We start from the raw sequence: 23,754 nt of genomic DNA, 5'->3' as shown, positions 1-23,754 counted from the left end.
CCCTACCTGACACCCTAGACCCACTCCAATTTGCTTACCGCCCAAATAGGTCCACAGACGATGCAATCTCAACCACACTGCACACTGCCCTAACCCACCTGGACAAGAGGAATACCTATGTGAGAATGCTGTTCATCGACTACAGCTCGGCATTCAACACCATAGTACCCTCCAAGCTCGTCATCAAGCTCGAGACCCTGGGTCTCGACCCCGCCCTGTGCAACTGTGTACTGGACTTCCTGACGGGCCGCCCCCAGGTGGTGAGGGTAGGCAACAACATCTCCTCCCCGCTGATCCTCAACACGGGGGCCCCACAAGGGTGCGTTCTGAGCCCTCTCCTGTACTCCCTGTTCACCCACGACTGCGTGGCCACGCACGCCTCCAACTCAATCATCAAGTTTGCGGACGACACAACAGTGGTAGGCTTGATTACCAACAACGACGAGACGGCCTACAGGGAGGAGGTGAGGGCCCTTGGAGTGTGGTGTCAGGAAAATAACCTCACACTCAACGTCAACAAAACTAAGGAGATGATTGTGGACTTCAGGAAACAGCAGAGGGAACACCCCTATCCACATCGATGGAACAGTAGTGGAGAGGGTAGCTAGTTTTAAGTTCCTCGGCATACACATCACAGACAAACTGAATTGGTCCACTCACACTGACAGCGTCGTGAAGAAGGCGCAGCAGCGCCTATTCAACCTCAGGAGGCTGAAGAAATTCGGCTTGTCACCAAAAGCACTCACAAACTTCTACAGATGCACAATCGAGAGCATCCTGGCGGGCTGTATCACCGCCTGGTACGGCAACTGCTCCGCCCTCAACCGTAAGGCTCTCCAGAGGGTAGTGAGGACTGCACAACGCATCACCGGGGCAAACTACCTGCCCTCCAGGACACCTACACCACCCGTTGTTACAGGAAGGCCATAAAGATCATCAAGGACATCAACCACCGAACCACTGCCTGTTCACCCCGCTATCATCCAGAAGGCGAGGTCAGTACAGGTGCATCAAAGCTGGGACCGAGAGACTGAAAAACAGCTTCTATCTCAAGGCCATCAGACTGTTAAATAGCCACCACTAACATTGAGTGGCTGCTGCCAACACACTGTCATTGACACTGACCCAACTCCAGCCATTTTAATAATGGGAATTGATGGGAAATGATGTAAATATATCACTAGCCACTTTAAACAATGCTACCTTATATAATGTTACTTACCCTACATTATTCATCTCATATGCATATGTATATACTGTACTCTACAACATCGACTGCATCCTTATGTAACACATGTATCACTAGCCACTTTAACTATGCCACTTTGTTTACTTTGTCTACACACTCATCTCATATGTATATACTGTACTCGATACCATCTACTGTATGCTGCTCTGTACCATCACTCATTCATATATCCTTATGTACATGTTCCTTATCCCCTTACACTGTGTATAAGACAGTAGTTTTGGAATTGTTAGTTAGATTACTTGTTGGTTATCACTGCATTGTCGCAACTAGAAGCACAAGCATTTCGCTACACTCACATTAACATCTGCTAACCATGTGTATGTGACAAATAAAATTTGATTTGATTTTGATTTGATTTGATTTTCAAGTACACCCCTCCTTGGCAGGTGCTGTGTAGCAGCATGGAGCATGAGACCAAGGTAAGACAACCCTTACCACAAACACAAAAGACAAAATGACCGTTGTGGTTGAAACAAAAGAAAATCCTGATTGTAGGCTACCAATTTGTTTTGCCTTGACATCATTCTAGATGTTGCCTCTTTTACCAACAAGTAAACAGTTTTAGATCTTCATTGTTTGAGTTTTTTGCACCACCACCATTACAGCCTAGAATATTCTCATGTTGTCCATGCTTTTGTGCAAAAACTACGCCGATCATCATTGACTTAAAAGCAATTTTGGACAAATACATCTCAATAGTGCCCACTTTAATATCTGTCACATGTTACATCTGTCACGCATTTGATTCCCAGAAGTTCAGTCATAGGAATATAAAGTAGATATGCCTCTACAATCACAAACATTTATTTTCATTAGTAAGCTAAAATGAGATCCATATTATATTATATTAAAGGTCTTCATTCAGAGTGATAAAGTTGATTGAAATACTGTAATGATTAGTGTACATTCACATGCCAGCCACTAGAGAGCAGTAAACATATTCTCAGTCTGAACTTCTCCAAACTGCTCTGAATCTGATTCTAAATGGAAAGTCCTCTACTACCTACTTTGGCTTGGGCCCAAAAATGTTATCTTATTTTGGCCGTGTCTTAAAACTTTGAAGTAGTTTAATTTCCTCAATAAACACTGATTTATCAATGATTTATCTGAACTGGTCAGGTGAATTCCTTATTTAGGGGATGCCTCCCACCTCTCTGGTTGTTCATATCAATGGCTGAATGAAGGTGGTTATAAGAAACAATTGATCAGCATCTATTGTACTACCTGGGTTTAATCACATAAACAATAAAATACATGTTCTTTAAGTGGCGAAAAAAGTATAGCAATCAGAAGTGGCATGGAGGTATAGAAAGTACATTTGAAAAGGTGTATGGTTTTTTTGTCTTACAAGTCAATCACAAGTTTCTTTCCCTGAAGCTTTCTGAACTACTGCAGACCTGGCCCTGCCTGATGTCATGTCCAGCCCCTGTTGAAGTGTTAGTGTCTCTTGACAAGATTTCGTGGCAAGACTGATAATGGGTTAGGGTTGCTTCTCCTAAAGAGGTTGTCTGAGGTGGGAGGAAGGACTCTGAGACCTTACCAGAATATTCTGTTTTCTCTCACAACAAAACCACTCTAGGGGCTCTATTCCATCCTTATGCGTTAGTGGAGACTGCAGTTATGGTAAATGCTGCAGATGCCTGATCAATAGGAAATGACCTTTACATATCTAGCGTGTTATCTGTAACACTTCAGCGATAGAGATTGAATGGAGCCTCTACTTTACTTTATTTCAGGACACAAGTGTTTATAATAAGAGGGATCTCGGTTATCTTGATTGATGATTGGCCTTGGAGAGGTTTAAAGGTTTCTCTCCTACCTCCAGTTATTGATGTAGCGGTCTGTCAGTCTCATGTAATTTTCCCTCTTCTGTGAGAGGGTGGGACTCCAGTAGTTTACATGACATTGGCTGAACTTTGCCTGTGCTGTAAGGTGCTCAAGAGACCGTAATATATATATATAGAGTGAGAGCAATAGATAGAAAGTGGGAGACATCAGACAGAGAAGAAAAACTGTTTGTCTTGGTCGCTGTATACCGCTTAAGGTAGGATTCATTACTTATTTTTTCTAAAATGATGTACTGTACAGTTTTCAGGTCAAATTCAATGTATTTCAACAGCATTATCGCTACTTACAATACAGATGTAGAATGTTAATTTGATCACCCTGTTGCATAACTTGCCTTCAATACAGGACATTTTACATTTAGTGTATCTGAGGTTTTCAAAGGTTTCTGAAGTTTTCAGACTTGATTTTCCCTTATGAAAAATGTATCAACCCCTAGTAAAAATGTCCATTAATTATAATCCACATGATTATTTACATTTCCTGTTGTTGCAGGATTCTTTTCCTGCTGTAGCAAACTGGCTCAAATGAAGATCCTATATTTGTATTTTTCTATACACTTTTATTGTGGTGGCACCTTGTATGCCCCTGTCTCTGTAGCGACACAACCTATACACACTCCAGTACATTGTTCCTTTACTAAATGTGTTTTGAATACTAGAGCTTTAATGAGAAGTTAGCATGGATGTCCTTCCAAGACATATTCACTGGTTTGACATCTGCATGGTCAATAGACATAAGCTGCAGTAGCAGTAAGTGGGTAAAATGACCTATGCGCTGTGATAATTGTGTTGTTTGCTCTGTGACCTGAAAATTCATATGCCTTCCGACCGTGATATATAGGCCTAAAGGCCGAGACAACAAGAAGACACAGTGGCAGAATAAATTCAACTACACCTTCCTTTTATCACAAAACCTGTCCAGAAAGCATATTGTATGTACAGTAACAGACAGTTACATTAGCCTTCTACATCTAGCTACATTTTTAACTTCCATCCTCTCAGGCCAGGGGAACAAAAATGTATAAATTAATGGTTGGATCAGAGAATTAAGTAAAAGCACAAGTGCAAATCGCTATCTCCATCCACAAGTAATTTAGGAAAGGGCCTATTTTAGCTAACTGGCTAGCCAGCCAGCGGAGGCCAACAACACAACGAGATGCAAAAATTCAAGTTTTTCTGTCAATGATGTATGCTCCCAATGGAATTTGATAGGAGTGATGCCAAATCTAAGTTGGCTTCCCTTCAATGGTGTAAAGTACTTAAGTATTTGTTTTTTGGTATATGTACTTTACTATTTATATTTTTGACAACTTTCACTTTGACTTCACTACATTTCTAAAAAGAATAATGTACTTTTTACTCCATACAGTTTCCCAGTTTAGTTTCACGCACTTATCAAGAAAACATCCCTACAGTACTACCTGATCTGGCGGATTCACTAAACAAAAACGCTTAGTTCATAAATTATGTCTGAATGTTGGTGTGTCCCTGGCTATCTGTAAATTTAAAAAACAAGAAAATGGTGCCATCTGGTTTGCTTAATATAAGTAATGTGAAATGATTTATACTTTTACTTTTGATACTTAAGTATATTTTAGAAATTACATTTACTTTTGATACTTAAGTATATTTAAAACCAGATACCTTTAGACTTTTACTCAAATAGCATTTTACTGGGTGACTTTCACTTTTACTTTTCATCAATGGCAGCGTAGCCTAGTGGTTAGAGCGTTGGACTAGAAACCGAAATCTGTCGTTCTGCCCCTGAACAGGCAGTTAACCCAGGCCGTCATTGAAAATAAGAATATGTTCTTAACTGACTTGCCTGGTTAAATAAAGGTAAAATTACAAATTTTGTATTAAGGTATCTTTACATTTATTCAAGTATGACAATTGAATACTTTTTCCATCACTGCGTTCCCTTGACAATTTTTTTTTTTGGTGAGCCAGGACCATTCACAGTTGAGCTTGCTCAGTTTAGCTCAACGCTGGTTGGCACATTTGTATACTTTTTTGTTTAAGGGAGACCAGATGCTTGCGTGCTTCCCTTGCCTGTCATACTCGTTTGGACCAGACAGCATCAGATAGATGGCCAACACATAGAGAGACAGAGGGGCGCTGTTTCGCTCGCTCTGATGCTTTCTCCTGTGAGATACATTCAGCCTCTTGCGAATTGAAGGAAAATGATAAAACATATATACATTTTTTTGTCCGTTTTTTGGGGAAGCCTGACTTCCCTTGGCATCCATGAATACACACCACTGCTGCAGGATATGACAACATTTCTTTTAGTATTTCTTTTGGACAGTCATTGAGTAAATGTATCAGAATTGAATAAGTCTAAAGGTTATAATAGGGACGAATCTGTGGCGAAATCGTCATTGCCCTTTTATACTTTTATACTTGTATTATCTTGAGTCTTTACAACTTTACAACTTGACTTTGGCCTTCGCTAATCCATGTCACAATGGGGTAATTTGTTGACAGGGTAATGGGGTAATTTGTTGACAGGTACTAATGTAAGTTACACACGCGCACACACACACGGACTCACACAATTTGCTGTGCCTTCAGAAAGTATTCATACCCCTTGACTTATTCCACATTTTGTTGTGTTACAGTCTGAATTCAAAATTGATTAAATATATTTTCTGACCCATCTACAAACAATACCCCATAATGACTAAATGAAAACATGTAAACAATTTATTGAAAATGAAATACAGAAATATCTAATTGACATAAGTATTCACACCCCTGAGTCAATACATTAGAATCACCTTTGGCAGCGATTACAGCTGTAAGTCTTTCTGTGTAAGTCTCTAAGAGTTTTGCACACCTGGATTGTACAATATTTTCACATTATTCTATTAACAATTCTTCAAGCTCTGTCAGATTGGTTAATGCAAGACAACTATTTTCATGTCTTGCCATAGATTTTCAAGCCGATTTAAGAGAACACTGTAACTAGACCACTTGGGTCATTTTGGTAGCAACTTCCGTGCATATTTGGCCTTGTGATTTAGGTTATTGTCCTGCTGAAAGGTGAATTAATCTCCCAGTATTTGGTGGAAAGCAGCCTAAACCAGGTCTTCATGTAGGGTTTTGCCTGTGCTTAGCTCCATTCGGTTTATTTTTTATCCAAAAAAACTCCTCTGTCCTTAACGATTACAAGAATACCCATAACCAATGTTCACTCTAAGCTGCGAACATGCCCTGGCCTGCAGCTCCCCTCAGACTGCTGTGCAGAAGAAATATCAGCCCGCGCAGAGAAGCAAGAGATTGAACTTCACTCAACTTTCTAGAGTTTCCCCCTTTAATTAACACTATCAATGTTTTGCTCTACTGTGCTCGAATCAACGCAATATTAGCCAATGTGACATACCGAACAAAATTATCTATGCAAGAGACTTAGTATGCAAAACTAACTGTGCAAGAGTTGCATTGGAGTAGGATTCTAATTGCATTGACAGGCATGACTCAATTCCATACTCTACACAGACCGATGAAAAATAACCAATCAGAGATGCAGTAGGCCTATATGCAAATAGCCATGGCCATATTTGGATCTGTTCCATTCACTTTGAAATGTTTTGTGTTAATAGCATGAGTGGTCACATGTAGATGTACTTGTTTTGGTGTCAAAATTAGAAATGCATGTAGCCACCTTTGATCATATTCTTTGCTAGTTAGTGAGTTATTAGCCATGTTTTAGCTAATTTCTAGTCAACAATGAGGGTGGTTGCTTCCTCCAAGGGCACAAGTGTTGTATTTTGACATGTATTGAATAAGCTAAGTAGCCAATAGGCAGAGGGTAACATACAGTGGGGCAAAAAAGTATTTAGTCAGCCACCAATTGTGCAAGTTCTCCCAATTAAAAAGATGAGAGAGGCCTGTAATTTTCATCATAGGTACACTTCAACTATGACAGACAAAATGAGGAAAAACATATCCAGAAAATCACATTGTAGGATTTGTAGCCGCACCCTCATTCTACTCCTCCTCTGTTCCGCGGGTGATGTGGAGGTAAACCCTGCATGTCCCCAGGTACCCACATTTGTTGACTTCTGTGATCGAAAAAGCCTTGGTTTCATGCATGTCTACATCAGAAGCCTCCTCCCTAAGTTTGTTTTACTCACTGTTGTAGCACACTCTGCTAACTCTGCTAACTCTGCTGATGTCCTTGCCGTGTCTGAATCCTGGCTCAGGAAGGCCACCAAAAATTCTGAGATTTCCATACCCAACTATAACATTTTCCGTCAAGATAGAACTGCCAAAGGGGGAGGAGTTGCAGTAGTCTACTGCAGAGATAGCCTGCAAAGTAATGTCATACATTCCAGGTCTTTACCCAAACAGTTCGAACTACTAATTTTGAAAAGTACTCTCTCCAGAAATAAGTCTCTCACTGTTGCCGCCTGCTACTGACCCCCTCAGCTCCCAGCTGTGCCCTGGACACCATTTGTGAATTGATTGCCCCCATCTAGCTTCGGAGTTTGTTCTGTTAGGTGACCTAAACTGGGATATGCTTAACACCCCAGCAGTCCTACAATCTAAGCTAGATGCCCTCAATCTCACACAAATCATCAAGGAACCCACCAGGTACAACCCTAAATCTGTAAACAAGGGCACCCTCATAGACGTCATCCTGACCAACTGGCCCTCCAAATACACCTCCGCTGTCTTTAACCAGGATCTCAGCGATCACTGCCTCATTGCCTGTATCCGCTACGGAGCCGCAGTCAAACGACCACCCCTCATCACTGTCAAACGCTCCCTAAAACACTTCTGTGAGCAGGCCTTTCTAATCAACCTGGCCCGGGTATCCTGGAAGGACATTGACCTCATCCCGTCAGTTGAGGATGCCTGGTCATTCTTTAAAAGTAACTTCCTCACCATTTTAGATAAGCATGCTCCGTTCAGAAAATGCAGAACAAAGGACAGATATAGCCCTTGGTTCACTCCAGACCTGACTGCCCTCAACCAGCATAAAAACATCCTGTGGCGGACTGCAATAGCATCGAATAGTCCCCGCGATATGCAACTGTTCAGGGAAGTCAGGAACCAATACACGAAGTCAGTCAGGAAAGCTAAGGCCAGCTCCTTCAGGCAGGAATTTGCATCCTGTAGCTCCAACTCCAAAAGGTTCTGGGACACTGTGAAGTCCATGGAGAACAAGAGCACCTCCTCCCAGCTGCCCACTGCACTGAGGCTAGGTAACACGGTCACCACCGATAAATCCATGATTATCGAAAACTTCAACAAGCATTTCTCAACGTCTGGCCATGCCTTCCGCCTGGCTACTCCAACCTCGGCCCAAGCCTCTCCAGGTTCTCCTTTACCCAAATCCAGATAGCAGATGTTCTGAAAGAGCTGCAAAACCTGGACCCGTACAAATCAGCTGGGCTTGACAATCTGGACCCTCTACTTCTGAAAATATCCGCCGCCATTGTCGCAACCCCTATTACCAGCCTGTTCAACCTCTCTTTCATATCATCTGAGATCCCCAAGGATTGGAAAGCTGCCACAGTCATCTCCCTCTTCAAAGGGGGAGACACCCTGGACCCAAACTGTTACAGACCTATATCCATCCTGCCCTGCCTATCTAAGGTCTTCGAAAGCCAAGTCAACAAACAGGTCACTGACCATCTCGAATCCCACTGTACTTTCTCCGCTGTGCAATCTGGTTTCCGAGCTGGTCACGGGTGCACCTCAGCCACGCTCAAGGTACTAAACGATATCGTAACCGCCATCGATAAAAGACAGTACTGTGCAGCCGTCTTCATCGACCTTGCCAAGGCTTTCGACTCTGTCAATCACCATATTCTTATCGGCAGACTCAGTAGCCTCGGTTTTTCGGATGACTGCCTTGCCTGGTTCACCAACTACTTTGCAGACAGAGTTCAGTGTGTCAAATCGGAGGGCATGCTGTCCGGTCCTCTGGCAGTCTCTATGGGGGTGCCACAGGGTTCAATCCTCGGGCCGACTCTTTTCTCTGTATATATCAATAATGTTTGTCATGTTTTGTCTTATATTGTCTTGTCATTATGCTTTCCCTTCTGTTCGTTTCTCCCTGCTGGTCTTATTAGGTTCGTTCCCTTTTTCTATCCCTCTCTCTCCCCCTCCCTCTCTCTCCTCTCTCTATCGTTCCGTTCCTGCTCCCAGCTGTTCCTCATTCTCCTAACTCACTCATTTAGTCTTTTCACAACTGTCCCCTATTTTGTCGTCTGATTAGAGTCCCTATTTCTCCCCTTGTTTTCCGCTTCTGTCCTTGTCGGATCCTTATATGATGTTCGCTGTGCTGTGTCATTGTCTCGCCCTGTCGTGTCTTGTCTCCTTCAGATGCTGCGTGTGAGCAGGTGTCTAAGTCTGCTACGGTCGGTGCCTTCCCGAGGCAACCTGCAGTCAATGGTCGAGTCTCCAGTCTGTCCTCGTCACTACGAGTGGATTTTAGTTTTTTCATGTTTTGTTTTCTTCTTATATTGTCCAGGAGTATACTTTTGCCAGTTACTGGAATAAAGACTCTGTTTTCGCTAAGTCGCTTTTGGGTCCTCATTCACCTGCATAACAGAAGGATCCGACCAAGAATGGACCCAGCGACTACGGATTCTCGTAACACTGCCGTCGAGATCCAGGGAGCTATGCTCGGCAGACACGAGCAGGAATTGTCTGCTGCTCGTCATGCCGTTGAGACCCTGGCCGCTCAGGTTTCCGACCTCTCTGGACAGTTCCAGAGTCTTCGTCTCGTGCCACCAGCTACTTCCTGGTCTGCCGAGTCTCCGGAACCTAGGGTTAATAACCCACCTTGTTACTCCGGGCAGCCCACTGAGTGCCGCTCCTTTCTCACCCAGTGTGATATTGTGTTCTCTCTCCAACCCAACACATACTCAAGAGAGAGCTCGGGTTGCTTACGTCATATCACTCCTTACTGGCCGGGCTCGAGAGTGGGGCACAGCTATCTGGGAGGCAAGGGCTGATTGTTCTAACAATTACCTGAACTTTAAAGAGGAGATGATACGGGTTTTTGATCGTTCAGTTTTTGGTAGGGAGGCTTCTAGGGCCCTGGCTTCCCTATGTCAAGGTGATCGATCCATAACGGATTACTCTATAGAGTTTCGCACTCTTGCTGCCTCTAGTGACTGGAACGAGCCGGCGCTGCTCGCTCGTTTTCTGGAGGGACTCCACGCAGAGGTTAAGGATGAGATTCTCTCCCGGGAGGTTCCTTCCAGTGTGGACTCTTTGATTTGATTGCACTCGCCATCCGCATAGAACGACGGGTAGATCTTCGTCACCGAGCTCGTGGAAGAGAGCTCGCGTTAACGGTGTTTCCCCTCTCCGCATCGCACCCATCTCCTTCCTCCGGCTCAGAGACTGAGCCCATGCAGCTGGGAGGTATTCGCATCTCGACTAAGGAGAGGGAACGGAGGATCACCAACCGCCTGTGCCTCTATTGCGGTATTGCTGGACATTTTGTCAATTCATGTCCAGTAAAAGAGAGCTCATCAGTAAGCGGAGGGCTACTGGTGAGCGCTACTACTCAGGTCTCTCCATCAAGATCCTGTACTACTATGTCGGTCCATCTACGCTGGACCGGTTCGGCTGCTTCATGCAGTGCCTTGATAGACTCTAGGGCTGAGGGTTGTTTTATGGACGAAGCATGGGCTCGGAAACATGACATTCCTCTCAGACAGTTAGGGAAGCCCACGCCCATGTTCGCCTTAGATGGTAGTCTTCTCCCCAGTATCAGATATGAGACACTACCTTTAACCCTCACAGTATCTGGTAACCACAGTGAGACCATTTCCTTTTTGATTTTTCGTTCACCTTTTACACCTGTTGTTTTGGGTCATCCCTGGCTAGTATGTCATAATCCTTCTATTAATTGGTCTAGTAATTCTATCCTATCCTGGAACGTTTCTTGTCATGTGAAGTGTTTAATGTCTGCTATCCCTCCTGTTTCTTCTGTCCCCTCTTCTCAGGAGGAACCTGGTGATTTGACAGGAGTGCCGGAGGAATATCATGATCTGCGCACGGTCTTCAGTCGGTCCAGAGCCAACTCCCTTCCTCCTCACCGGTCGTATGATTGTAGTATTGATCTCCTTCCGGGGACCACTCCCCCTCGGGGTAGACTATACTCTCTGTCGGCTCCCGAACGTAAGGCTCTCGAGGATTATTTGTCTGTTTCTCTTGACGCCGGCACCGTAGTGCCTTCTTCCTCTCCTGCCGGGGCGGGGTTTTTTTTTGTTAAGAAGAAAGACGGTACTCTGCGCCCCTGCGTGGATTATCGAGGGCTGAATGACATAACGGTTAAGAATCGTTATCCGCTTCCCCTTATGTCATCAGCCTTTGAGATTCTGCAGGGAGCCAGGTTCTTTACTAAGTTGGACCTTCGTAATGCTTACCATCTCGTGCGCATCAGAGAGGGGGACGAGTGGAAAACGGCGTTTAACACTCCGTTAGGGCATTTTGAGTACCGGGTTCTGCCGTTTGGTCTCGCTAATGCTCCAACTGTTTTTCAGGCATTAGTTAATGATGTACTGAGAGACATGCTGAACATCTTTGTTTTTGTCTACCTTGACGATATCCTGATTTTTTCACCGTCACTCGAGATTCATGTTCAGCACGTTCGACGTGTACTCCAGCGCCTTTTAGAGAATTGTCTCTACGTGAAGGCTGAGAAGTGCGCCTTTCATGTCTCCTCCGTCACTTTTCTCGGTTCTGTTATTTCCGCTGAAGGCATTCAGATGGATCCCGCTAAGGTCCAGGCTGTCAGTGATTGGCCCGTTCCAAGGTCACGTGTCGAGTTGCAGCGCTTTCTAGGTTTCGCTAATTTCTATCGGCGTTTCATTCGTAATTTCGGTCAAGTTGCTGCCCCTCTCACAGCTCTTACTTCTGTCAAGACGTGCTTTAAGTGGTCCAGTTCCGCCCAGGGAGCTTTTGATCTCCTCAAGAAGCGTTTTACGTCCGCTCCTATCCTCGTTACTCCTGACGTCACTAAACAATTCATTGTCGAGGTTGACGCTTCAGAGGTGGGCGTGGGAGCCATTCTATCCCAGCGCTTCCAGTCTGACGATAAGGTTCATCCTTGCGCTTATTTTTCTCATCGCCTGTCGCCATCGGAACGCAACTATGATGTGGGTAACCGCGAACTGCTCGCCATCCGCTTAGCCCTAGGCGAATGGCGACAATGGTTGAAGGGGGCGACCGTTCCTTTTGTCGTTTGGACTGACCATAAGAACCTTGAGTACATCCGTTCTGCCAAACGACTTAATGCACGTCAAGCTCGTTGGGCGTTGTTTTTCGCTCGTTTCGAGTTTGTGATTTCTTATCGCCCGGGTAATAAGAACACCAAGCCTGATGCCTTATCCCGTCTCTTTAGTTCTTCTGTGGCTTCTACTGATCCCGAGGGGATTCTTCCTTATGGGCGTGTTGTCGGGTTGACAGTCTGGGGAATTGAGAGACAGGTTAAGCAAGCATTCACTCACACTGCGTCGCCGCGCGCTTGTCCTAGTAACCTTCTTTTCGTTCCTGTTTCTACTCGTCTGGCTGTTCTTCAGTGGGCTCACTCTGCCAAGTTAGCTGGCCATCCCGGCGTTCGAGGTACTCTTGCTTCTATTCGCCAGCGCTTTTGGTGGCCTACTCAGGAGCGTGACACGCGCCGTTTCGTGGCTGCTTGTTCGGACTGCGCGCAGACTAAGTCAGGTAACTCTCCTCCTGCCGGTCGTCTCAGACCGCTTCCCATTCCTTCTCGACCATGGTCTCACATCGCCTTAGACTTCATTACCGGTCTGCCTTCGTCTGCGGGGAAGACTGTGATTCTTACGGTTGTCGATAGGTTCTCTAAGGCGGCACATTTCATTCCCCTCGCTAAGCTTCCTTCCGCTAAGGAGACGGCACAAATCATCATCGAGAATGTGTTCAGAATTCATGGCCTCCCGTTAGACGCCGTTTCAGACAGAGGTCCGCAATTCACGTCACAGTTTTGGAGGGAGTTCTGTCGTTTGATTGGTGCTTCCGTCAGTCTCTCTTCCGGTTTTCATCCCCAGTCTAACGGTCAAGCAGAAAGGGCCAATCAGACGATTGGTCGCATACTACGCAGCCTTTCTTTTAGAAACCCTGCGTCTTGGGCAAAACAGCTCCCCTGGGCAGAATACGCTCACAACTCGCTTCCTTCGTCTGCTACCGGGCTATCTCCGTTTCAGAGTAGTCTGGGTTACCAGCCTCCTCTGTTCTCGTCCCAGCTCGCCGAGTCCAGCGTTCCCTCCGCTCAGGCGTTTGTCCAACGTTGTGAGCGCACCTGGAGGAGGGTGAGGTCTGCACTTTGCCGTTACAGGGCGCAGACTGTGAGAGCCGCCAATAAACGTAGGATTAAGAGTCCTAGGTATTGTCGCGGCCAGAGAGTGTGGCTTTCCACTCGTAACCTTCCCCTTACGACAGCTTCTCGTAAGTTGACTCCGCGGTTCATTGGTCCGTTCCGTGTCTCCCAGGTCGTCAATCCTGTCGCTGTGCGACTGCTTCTTCCGCGACATCTTCGTCGTGTCCATCCTGTCTTCCATGTCTCCTGTGTCAAGCCCTTTCTTCGCACCCCCGTTCGTCTTCCCTCCCCCCCCCCCGTCCTTGTCGAGGGCGCACCTATTTACAAGGTACGTAGGATCATGGACATGCGTTCTCGGGGACGTGGTCACCAGTACTTAGTGGATTGGGAGGGTTACGGTCCTGAGGAGAGGAGTTGGGTTCCATCTCGGGACGTGCTGGACCGTTCGCTGATTGATGATTTCCTCCGTTGCCGCCAGGATTCCTCCTCGAATGCGCCAGGAGGCGCTTGGTGAGTGGGGGGGTACTGTCATGTTTTGTCTTATATTGTCTTGTCATTATGCTTTCCCTTCTGTTCGTTTCTCCCTGCTGGTCTTATTAGGTTCGTTCCCTTTTTCTATCCCTCTCTCTCCCCCTCCCTCTCTCTCCTCTCTCTATCGTTCCGTTCCTGCTCCCAGCTGTTCCTCATTCTCCTAACTCACTCATTTAGTCTTTTCACACCTGTCCCCTATTTTGTCGTCTGATTAGAGTCCCTATTTCTCCCCTTGTTTTCCGCTTCTGTCCTTGTCGGATCCTTATATGATGTTCGCTGTGCTGTGTCATTGTCTCGCCCTGTCGTGTCTTGTCTCCTTCAGATGCTGCGTGTGAGCAGGTGTCTAAGTCTGCTACGGTCGGTGCCTTCCCGAGGCAACCTGCAGTCAATGGTCGAGTCTCCAGTCTGTCCTCGTCACTACGAGTGGATTTTAGTTTTTTCATGTTTTGTTTTCTTCTTATATTGTCCAGGAGTATACTTTTGCCAGTTACTGGAATAAAGACTCTGTTTTCGCTAAGTCGCTTTTGGGTCCTCATTCACCTGCATAACAATGTTGCTCTTGCTGCGGGCGATTCCCTGATCCACCTCTACGCAGACGAAACCATTCTATATACTTCCGGCCTGTCCTTGGACACTGTGCTATCTAACCTCCAAACGAGCTTCAATGCCATACAACACTCCTTCCGTGGCCTCCAACTGCTCTTAAACGCTAGTAAAACCAAATGCATGCTTTTCAACCGTTCGCTGCCTGCACCCGCACGCCTGACCAGCATCACCACCCTGGATGGTTCCGACCTTGAATATGTGGACATCTATAAGTACCTAGGTGTCTGGCTAGACTGTAAACTCTCCTTCCAGACTCATATCAAACATCTCCAATCTAAAATCAAATCTAGAGTCGGCTTTCTATTCCGCAACAAAGCCTCCTTCACTCACGCCGCCAAACTTACCCTAGTAAAACTGACTATCCTACCGATCCTCGACTTTGGCGATGTCATCTAGAAAATTGCTTCCTACACACTACTCAGCAAACTGGATGCAATTTATCACAGTGCCATCCGTTTTGTCACTAAAGCACCTTATACCACCCACCACTGCAACCTGTATGCTCTAGTCGGCTGGCCCTCGCTACATATTCGTTGCCAGCCCCACTGGCTCCAGGTCATATACAAGTCCATGCTAGGTAAAGCTCCGCCTTATCTCAGTTCACTGGTCACGATGGCAACACCCATCTGTAGCACGGGCTCCAGCAGGTGTATCTCACTGATCATCCCTAAAGCCAACACCTCATTTGGCCGCCTTTCGTTCCAGTTCTCTGCTGCCTGTGACTGTAACGAATTGCAAAAATCGCTGAAGTTGGAGACTTTTATCTCCCTCACCAACTTCAAACATCTGCTATCTGAGCAGCTAACCGATCGCTGCAGCTGTACATAGTCTATCGGTAAATAGCCCACCCATTTTTACCTACCTCATCCCTATACTGTTTTTATTTATTTACTTTTCTGCTCTTTTGCACACCAATATCTCTACCTGTACATGACCATCTGATCATTTATCACTCCAGTGTTAATCTGCAAAATTGTAATTATTCGCCTACCTCCTCATGCCTTTTGCACACAATGTATATAGACTCCCCTTTTTTTCTACTGTGTTATTGACTTGTTAATTGTTTACTCCATGTGTAACTCTGTGTTGTCTGTTCACACTGCTATGCTTAAATACTGAAGGCTGCCTTAGAGCTCTTGGGACAGTACATAATGCACTGACAAGCAGTTACATATTTAGGTTATCTTAGTAGTTACCATCACTCACAAAACTTTATCGCTCTACTTTTCAGACGGTCTAATGTACCCATAAAGTTATGTTAAAATTCAAAATGGCCGTATATTTGCTGAAGAGCATATTCTGGATTGAGCCAAAAGTCTTGGAATCTCAGTGAAGGTTTGGACTTGGTTTACTCCTGAAAGGCCAATTTGTCTAGTATTGTGCACCTGACATGATTGGTTACAGTAAATGCTTATGTGTGCATATCGGTGTCAGCAGGGTTGCAATGATGAGAATCAGGGGTGGACTGGGACCAAAAATCGTCCCTGGGATTTCTAATGCATCAGCCCATTTTTTCCTTGACTCCCCCACACTGGCCTATTTTTTACCTCGAGGACCCCACACCGGACCATATTTTCCCTTGAGGCCCCAATTATTAGCCGGATAATTATCATTTTGCAAAGAAAAAAATAAGACAGATAGGCCACTAGGTTACAATTGGACCAGCCCATCAGGCATTTTAACATAAGTCATGATCACATAATCACATAATAAGTATTTGCTAGGTAAAGCTCCACCTTCTCAGCTCACTGGTCACCATAGCAACACCCAACCGTAGCATGCGCTCCAGCAGGTATATTTCACTAGTCATCCCCAAAGCCAACAGCTCCTTTGGCCGCCTTTCCTTCTAGTTCTCTGCTGCCTATGACTGGAACGAATTGCAAAAATCACTGAAGTTGGAAACTTATCTCCCTCACTAACTTTAAGTGTCAGCTGTCAGAGCAGCTTACCAATCACAGCCCATCTGTAAATAGCCCATCCAACCAACTACCTATCTCATCCCCATATTTGTTTTTCTTCTCTTCTGCACACCAGTATTTCTACTTGCACATCCTCATCTGCACATATCACTCCAGTGTAAATTGCAATTACTTCGCCACTATTGGCCTATTTATTGCCTTACCTACAGATTTTTCTATTGTGTTAATGACTGTACGTTTGTTTATGTGTAACTCTGTTGTTGTTTTTGTCACACTGCTTTGCTTTATCTTGGCCAGGTCTCAGTTGTAAATGAAAACTTGTTCTCAACTGGCCTACCTGGTTAGATAAAGGTGAAATGTAAAAAAAAATAATAATAATAATGCCAGAAGACCAGTCTGCCCCTGATGAGAATGGTGAAATGTCTATTTAAATGACAGAATTTTGAACGGAGTGGAAGTTTCCAGGGGTTATAGAGTTGACTCATTAGCCAACATGCTTGAATAGCAGTCAGCATGGTATGCTATCCCATTGTGCCAAAAGTGTGTGACATTAAAATGATTGACAATTCAACCCGCCATTGCGTCCAGCAAGTATATTGAGTATTTTTATACAGCTGTTAAATGAAGACGGTATCTGTTTTCATTCCCAGGGAGTATCTAATATCCTGCTCTAGTACCAGTACTCCCACCTCCAGATGAGTTGTGTGAGAAATGGGTGAACACATCCCTCATCATGTTTCTACACATATCCTCTGACTAACTAGGCAATTTGAAAGAGAATTGGAGCCTCACAGTCTAGGTACATCGTATAGATGGCTGTAAATTCAGATTAAACCATTGCTTGAGGAAATTAAAAACTGCTTTTTGAGAAAGCCTTTTTTAGTTGAACTTTAACCACAATGTGCATCACCATTGACTTGACTGTGGTTTCCTGAAACTCTCCATAAGTAAAAGGTCATATAAAATCTCAACTGTAACATCAAAAGTATAAATATCTGATTAAGTTTAGGCACAGACTGTAGCAGAATGGTTTTATAGATCTTCACAGCAATGGACCTGGTAATCTTCCATACAGAAACTGGATGACGTCACATGTTTTGCAGGTATGCTGTAAAATGCATGGGAAATTGAGACATTGACTTCTCGATTCACGCTGAAAACCCCTGAGGTTAATACAGATTCATTACCTGACTCTGGTTTCATTGATGAATTAAATCTGACCTGGCTGCAGTCTTTTGTTACCAACTTAATATTTCTTACCTTCTTGACAAATACAAAAATCTGTATATTTGCAACCATCTCACACATTGGATTGCTCTACATTGTACCAGTTTGAACATAAGGAGTTCTCATTTCATGACCTCTCTCCTTATCAGCTAGGTTTACTGTAAGGGTGGTGTCTCACTATCATGAGGTAGTAGGCATTGCATTTAAGCTATAAATGTTGACAATGATAGTGGCATTCCACAGCAAATCTCACACCATCCTCTCTTACACAAGTTTTTATTTCCCCTTTAAACAAATTCCTGTGAACCATAAAATGTTGAAAAGTGCTATGCAAGTCATTTCATTTTGGTGCACAATCTGTATTCTGTAGATATCTGGGAAGTGGGAATGACAGCCTTTGTCGTTGTATGCAAAAACGTAACAATTCAGAAAATGTCTATGTTTAATTGTTAGAACTATCAGGACAGAGGTAGCCTTATTTAATTGGTTAATACTGACAGGATACAGTTTCCTGTTGACTATTCAACTGTTTTGATCCATTTCCTTATTTCTTCTTTTGGTTTCAGAGACTCTCAGTTGCTGCATCTGATGAATAACAGGATGTGTTGACCCAGAATGAGGGAGACCTGATAGGGTGCCACTCTCTCCTGCTTAGTGCCTCAGAAATCTCACTGTCTACACAGGAAGACACGACAACCCAAGGAACCACGGACAGCATACCCAGAAAGTGGCTGCTGCAGCCCATGTCACCTAAATTGGAGCAGGCAACAGATCTTCGCACCATGCTCAGCCCCACCACGGACGAGCCCTTCAGCCTGGACCGGAGCTGGACCTACAACAGGAATGGCAACTCTTCTGCTTTCAGTTTCGACAGCATCTCCGTAAACCACACCCGGTCCACAGTTGTCGTATCTTCCCAGCAAAAAGAGGTGCAGGCCAGGCAGGTGGTGGTGTCGGAGGAAAACTGCGGCATCACCAGCGAAGACTGGCAAGCCAGCAGCTCTAACAGTCCCAGCAGCACGGGCTCCTACTGCGGGTTCTACCCGTTCGTGGACAATCCTGCAAGCCCCGAGGCAGAGCTGAATGAAGCCTGGACGGTGTCCCCGGAAAGGCAAGCCACCCTGAAAGAGGAGCGCAGCTTCAAACTGCAGACATATGTTGGTGGGAAGAAGCCAGGGAGTCTGTTCAAGGAGGACAAGGACTGCCGCTACCAGTTGGAAACAGACAACGGTGCCCAATTGAAGGCAGAGGAGGAGGAGAAGAAACTTAGGAAGGAGATCATGCATGGTCATGCTCCCCCCAAAACTGCCACCTACAGGGAACAGTGGAGTGCACTGAGCTTGTCACCCAACAAGCTGCTGGAAGGGTTCAGCTTGTGCTATGGTCCAACCAGTAGTACATCTGAGCCCACACCAGCAGCCGAGGCTGGTACCATCGACAATGAGCAGATAAACTTCAGCGCAGCACGTGGGCAGTTCATAAAGATGGAACAGTCCAGGCTAAACCCCTTTCTGCAGAGTCCCAGCTCTCTAAAACCACAAGGAAGACGGTGGCAGTCAGAAGACAGCTTGTTATCACCAAAGAGTGCAAAAAAACAAGACCACTCTACAGTATGGTTGAACCAAAGTCCGACCCCAGTGAAACAGCAGGATGAAGGGGAAGTCGTCACTGCCGGAAAGGTGACAGTGTACCGCACAGAGGAGAAGGTAACCAAGAGCCAGGGTAGTCTGCTTTATGACCTTGACTCTGGACTGGAGGATCTATCGGGGGACCCCAGTGTTGGCTACACAAGCGATGTAAGCATATCCAATGACAACTCTCAACCAGAAAGCAAGGCCACCCAATCGGTAAGTGGTCACAGAGAGACGCCCATTGAGAGGGAGATTCGTATCACTCAGGAGAGAGAGGAGAGCCTTCGAAAATTGCGGGGAATTAAGCACACCGATGTCCAGGAAATGGTAGAGATCAAGACCAAGTATCTGCTCTCCCAGCCTGCACCACCACGGACACCTGTCAGGTCCAAAGAGAATAATCGGGTGAGCTTCTTCATCCAGCGCGAGATTGAAAAGGACAGCCAGAGGGAAGTGGACCTGATGCACCAGGGGAGAGTCCCAAGTCTGTATGACAGGGGAACTCTGCAGGAACTGGAGGATAGGAAGAAGATCTTTGAGCTGCCAGACCAACCTGGAGCCAAGGAGAAGAGGAAAAGTGCTTGGTCTTCACCCAGGGTCAATGTGAGGAGTAGCAGCTCAGATAGGGAAGGCTTCCCTTCCACTTGCTTCCCTAACCGGCACTCAGAAGAGACAGAGTTGTACATCAGCCACATGAACACCGCTCCAAGAGTCAATACCACCAGCAAAGGCTGGGGTTCAGATTCCCAAGACATCACCAGAATACTGCCAAGTAGCCTCCCAGAGGAGAGTGTTACATTGAAAGGCCATGAGACCACAAAGGCGGCAAGCTCTAAAGTCACAATAGTGGTGAAGATGACAAGTACTAGCGAAATAGTAAATGACCCATCGTGGTTAGAGCGAAGAAAGGAGCCAGTTCCAGCCAAAAGCTCCTCAGCTAAAGAAGCCTCCTTTTCGTACTCTCCGTCCTCCCCTACACCCACTGCTTCTGCAGTTCAGGGGTCTGAGCCGAATGATAAGCTTTCTCAAACCTGGAGGGCGCACCTGAATTCTGGTATCCCAAAACCTCAAAGACCAAATGCTCCAGATGTTATCCAGAAGGAGATTGAGCAGGCTCTAAAACGCGAGCAGGAGCACCGGGAACTCCGGGAATCCTGTGGCCTGTCCACCTCTATGGAAGGAAACCTGGACTGTGTAGGACGAGACGCTAAAGACACACATCAATCGCAAAGCCTGCAAAGGGTCATCGTGGAACAGGAAGACTCTGTCTTCTATGAGAGCCCTTCACTTCTTGTAGAGCAGACAAGCTTGACCAGACGGCCCTCTTCCTTTATCACTCCAGTATCAATGCTAGGTAGGTTGGTACATTAATCCATAGACAAATCTATACAATTACATAAAGTTACAAGACAATATAACACAGGAACAATTCATGATGGCAATATCTTATACATGTTTTTGGCTTGATTTAAGTAACTCTCTGCATGCATCATCTGTGACGTTGATGCATGCAGAGTGGATGTTGCATTAAAGTCTTGTTTACTGATGGTTTTCTTAGACTGGAGGAAATGACAAGCTTAATTAGAACCTGAACTTCGGTCATATATGGGGAGAGGAAGCAAAGGTGTGTTACCAGCCCGGATTAACCATTAACACGGAGCAAAACAGATCGCTGTGAGGGTGTTGAATAGTTTCTCCAGTTGGGTTTTTGGTGCTTTTCTTTAGAGTTAATGCACTGACATTTAGTGGTTAAGATCACTGTACAGTCACTCACATTATGGCAAGATAATATAAAATGTTTAGCCTACCAGTGTCCATTTTCATAGGGAGTCAGACAGGTGTACAATGTTAAAAATACAATTATCATTATGTAGTTTCATCAGGGGAGCAACTTTCTATGGGGACCAAAGTTGCACCCCTGAGTTTCATGTTACATTCAATTTACATTTCAAATGTAGTCTACTACTAAAATGCAATTACAAACGTGTTAACTCTGTTTCTTTCATTATCCCCTCCTTTCCAGATAAAACAGACAGCGCAGCTCCCTTTTCCCCTTCCATTCGTCCCACTGCCCGACTTCCCTCCTTTTCCATAGTGACCGCCCAGCCATGGGGCTGTCCAAGGCCCACCTCCCCCATGGATAGCAGGGTTTCCCCCATGCTGCCTGCCAGCCCATGGGCAGAGACAGGTGGCTCCCCTGGGACACCCACACAAAAGGGCCTGGCCGAGACATTGCTAGAGGATTTTGAGGAGAGGAGAGTCAAACTGAAGCTGGAAGAGAACGCTGTAAGTGAGAAAAGACTAGTTGGACACAGAGGGTGTTGTTGATATCTTTGGACACATTGAACATTCATTATAGACACACATAAGACAAAACCATTTAGGCACGCAGTTTAGAAAAAATACAGCAATGCAATACGCCTACAAAAAAAAGCATACAGATAGTGATGGAGAAACCGAGTACATCTTATGAGTTGAGTCATCTCACAGGTTTTATATACCACAATGATAGCTGGTTGCTAATTTGGAAAATGCCTTTTGTGTTTCCTGCAGTATGCAGGAATTCAGTGCATTGATGATGTGAATAATGAGGTAAGTGGTTGATCCTCTCTCTGTTGATGTGCGTTTAATCATTGGTCATTTGTCTCAGAGAAGGACCTTTAGCACAGGTCCACTATGACATTGCTGCTATTTCCTCAATTTCAGGTCTTGGAGGCCACCCGGATCACCAGGCACAAAAACAAACGGGCACTGCGCTGGGAGGCTGGTGACTACACCAACGAGTACCAGTCCTCTCCCCTGGAGGGCATGGTGAGAGAGGGCAGAAAGGAGAAGAGATGAAAAACAGTCATCTTAGGGTTGTCCCATCTCAGCACATATGAATATACTCTCTGACTACACACTACCAAACCTGCTGGACATATTGATTGGTCCCCTTTGTGATAAACTCCTCATCCATCAACATCAGCCACCTACTAGAACAGGTGACCTTCCACGATTTAAAAGAAAAAAGACAAGTGAACTGAAAAAAACAATTCAATAAAGACAGGACAAGTTTTAAATGTCATCGGAGGTGGATTGCAAAGGAAGGGAATTTAAGAGGATTTCTGTGCCTGCTAAGAATGCACATCAGCGTATGAGTTCTTTTTAAGTCTGGCAGTCACTGGCTGCTAGGTAACTTTGATTAGGCCTATCCGCCTTCAAATGACTGCATAGAAAATAAATGACAGAGCTATTTTTGTCTTGTCAGCTGTGCTTTGCAAAGCAAAAACAAGCAAGAAACCATCATCAGATATCCATGATGTATGGTTATATGGTTCAAATTTCCAAACCAATATCCAATCCAATGAAGCACTTGCAGTACCGTCTTCTAGAAATGTTGACATTTGTCTGATTATTATATTAATTAAGAGCTACAGCAGATAGCAGTATGTTTGTGTTCTTAATTTGACTTGAATGTGCTTTGACAGCAGAAATGAGTATAAAACTTCTGACCTAAACCGGTCAGGTCATTATTGCCTTTCTTCGGGCTCGATTCAATCCGTATCACATAAAATCTGCAGTGTAGCGTGATTGAAATTGAAAAGGCAATGTTAACGCAGTCAACTGCATTCACAGTAAATGCTGCACATGTCGGCTCAATCGGAAATGACGGTACCTTTACATTTTAATTGTGCCATCTTCTGTGACAGATTGAATCGAGCCCTTGTGAGATATGTACAGTTAGAAAGATTTCTTGCTTACCAGTTGGCTACTGTAAATGACAAACAAGTTTGATCACACTCTAATCCTGACTGTTTGCAACATGACAAGACATGCTTTTTATATAGACTATTGTAAGAGATACTGCTGAAAATAGGCCAGGTAATGTAGATCTTATAAGAGATTCAACTCTGCTACATTTGGTGGCAATGGTGGGATCCACTACTTATACAAGCGGTGACGTCAAATCGGATGCAATGTGGAAGTTGATGAAATGATAGTGAATCTCAAACTATCAAATGGGGTAAAACGTCGCCATCTGCTGGGTAGACAATTGAACTGCTTGTAGGGGATTTGAGAGTGTCGCTGTAAAGTTAAAACATATTTAATCCCCATTTACACCTTGCATTAACATGATAGTCCAATTGTAGGAATACATCTCGTCTGAAAAAAGTAGAGATGAGTTGTACTTCATGGGATTGAAGGACAATGAAGTATCCCAATTTCATCCGCATTCATACATCAGTGTGCCAGTACCCTTAAACTGTTGCAGTATAGGGAACTGCTAGGCCCCACACAAACCAAATCCCCCCCCATGACCTTCCCCTCTAATTTTTTTGAGAAAGAGAGATGACACAAGGAATTGAGGAGAGATTGCAGTCAATTTTATAAGCGAGTCAAGTCTAACGGATCTACAAGTCACCTTGCATCATAAATAACTTAATTG

General features: G+C 44.9%; 1 protein-coding gene across 1 annotated transcript; it reads left to right on the top strand.

The window, feature by feature from the left end:
* Positions 1–3,137: 3,137 nt before the first annotated feature.
* LOC123997909 lies at positions 3,138–22,562 on the top strand. The gene is made up of 5 exons (XM_046302615.1): positions 3,138–3,296; positions 18,261–20,679; positions 21,349–21,611; positions 21,879–21,917; positions 22,032–22,562. The coding sequence occupies exons 2-5, from the start codon at positions 18,438–18,440 to the stop codon at positions 22,164–22,166; spliced, it is 2,679 nt and encodes an 892-aa protein (XP_046158571.1). The 5' UTR covers positions 3,138–3,296; positions 18,261–18,437; the 3' UTR covers positions 22,167–22,562.
* The last annotated feature ends 1,192 nt before the right edge of the window (positions 22,563–23,754 follow it).

This window comes from Oncorhynchus gorbuscha, linkage group LG02 (assembly GCF_021184085.1).
Source record: "Oncorhynchus gorbuscha isolate QuinsamMale2020 ecotype Even-year linkage group LG02, OgorEven_v1.0, whole genome shotgun sequence".
NCBI lineage: Eukaryota > Metazoa > Chordata > Actinopteri > Salmoniformes > Salmonidae > Oncorhynchus > Oncorhynchus gorbuscha.
This window is presented reverse-complemented; position numbering and strand designations above follow the sequence as displayed.